The 1,422-nt window shown below is 50.3% G+C and overlaps 1 protein-coding gene across 1 annotated transcript in view; it reads right to left on the reverse strand.

The window, feature by feature from the left end:
- LOC111534124 (ETS-related transcription factor Elf-4) overlaps positions 1-1,181 on the reverse strand; it is a gene marked incomplete at both ends in the record, with an annotated part of 5,399 nt that extends 4,218 nt beyond the window's left edge. Inside the window, 2 exon segments of the mRNA XM_026450685.1 lie at positions 482-574; positions 1,013-1,181. Coding sequence (XP_026306470.1) covers positions 482-574; positions 1,013-1,181 — 262 coding nt within the window.
- Between the last annotated feature and the right edge of the window lie 241 nt (positions 1,182-1,422).

The raw sequence follows: 1,422 nt of genomic DNA on the forward strand, positions 1-1,422 counted from the left end.
AGTGGCACCATCTTGGCTCACTGCAGCCTCTGCCTCCTGGGTTCAAGAGATTCTTGCCTCAGTCTCCTGAGTAGCTGAGATTACAGGCATGCACCACTATGCCAGGCTAAGTTTTTATATTTTTAGTAGAGATGGGGTTTCACCATGTTGGTCAGGCTGGTCCCGAACTCCTGACCTCAGGTGATCTACCCGCCTCAGCCTCCCAAAGTGCTGGGATTACAGGCGTGAGCCACTGTGCCTGGCCTGAAAATGGAAAGAAATTCTGACACATGCTACAACATGGATGGACTTTGAGGGCATCGTACTAATTGAAATAAACCCGTCAGCAAAATACAAAAAGATAAAAGTCATATGTATATCGGTGGGTGTGGTGCATGTATACCTGTGTGCACACATGCCTGAGAAACCAGTACACGGATTTCATATTTTTAAATGGAATTATTTTGTTGCCTTGAGTTCAGGCACTGGGGTTCAAACTTACAGATTTGCTTCTCATCCAGGATATCGCTGGGAGACTCCATATTGAGCAAGACTTCTGCGGTTGACATGGTGTGCGAGGTGGCCTCATTGTCATCTGGTCCGGTCCCATGGTGGGAGGAGAGAAGAAAAGTTCCCTCAGGGCACAAGGCAGGGGGTACAGCTATAATCAGGGCCAGCCCGAAGAATGGATGGTGGTAAGCATCCTTCGGGCTGACCCTGAAGTGAGTGCTAAGTGAGGGAGAAGCAGGGGACCCTGACCAGAGGTACTGAGGGACAGCCAGGAAGGGCCCAGCACCCCTCCTGACCTAACTCTCCACCCCCTCAGCTGGTCTTCACTCCTCATCGTCCCACCCCATTTCCACAGACCATGAATCTACTAAGATGGTTCCCTCCTCTGTGAAGCAGCACAACTTTTTGGCTGGTGGCCTTGCCCATTCTGCACGGGGTTACTAGAAGCCATTGTGGGCTGCTGTTCCCTAAAGACACAACCCCTTTTTCTACCACGCCTTCTCTGCCCAGGAAGGGAACAGACCTGTCAGCAAAAAACTGCCTTCCAGGATCTGATCCTGCGTCATGCACAAGGTCCCGTCTGTTATGATGCCATTGTGGTCGTCCAACTCCAGTCCCGAGTACAGATGCAGTAAATCAGGGTAGGGTACCTGCTCCACGATCACAGCTGGGAACACAGAGGGGTCTTCCAGCTATGGAGAAGATAGGGATGTGGTTCAAGACCCACCCAGCTCTTCCAGCAAACCCTCCCTACCAGAATCTGGCGCTCTGTGCAAGTCCTTATTCTTGGGTTCATCAGGGACTGTCCTTTGAATAGGATGACATCACTCTGGGTCCAGGCTCATTAGGTGATGCTTTCAGTGGGTTCTTGATCAACAGAGATGGGTTAGCTCTGCACCACCAGCACTTTAAGTTTTTTTTTTTTTTTTTTTT

The sequence above is a fragment of the Piliocolobus tephrosceles genome, unplaced genomic scaffold (genome assembly GCF_002776525.5).
Source record: "Piliocolobus tephrosceles isolate RC106 unplaced genomic scaffold, ASM277652v3 unscaffolded_23639, whole genome shotgun sequence".
NCBI lineage: Eukaryota > Metazoa > Chordata > Mammalia > Primates > Cercopithecidae > Piliocolobus > Piliocolobus tephrosceles.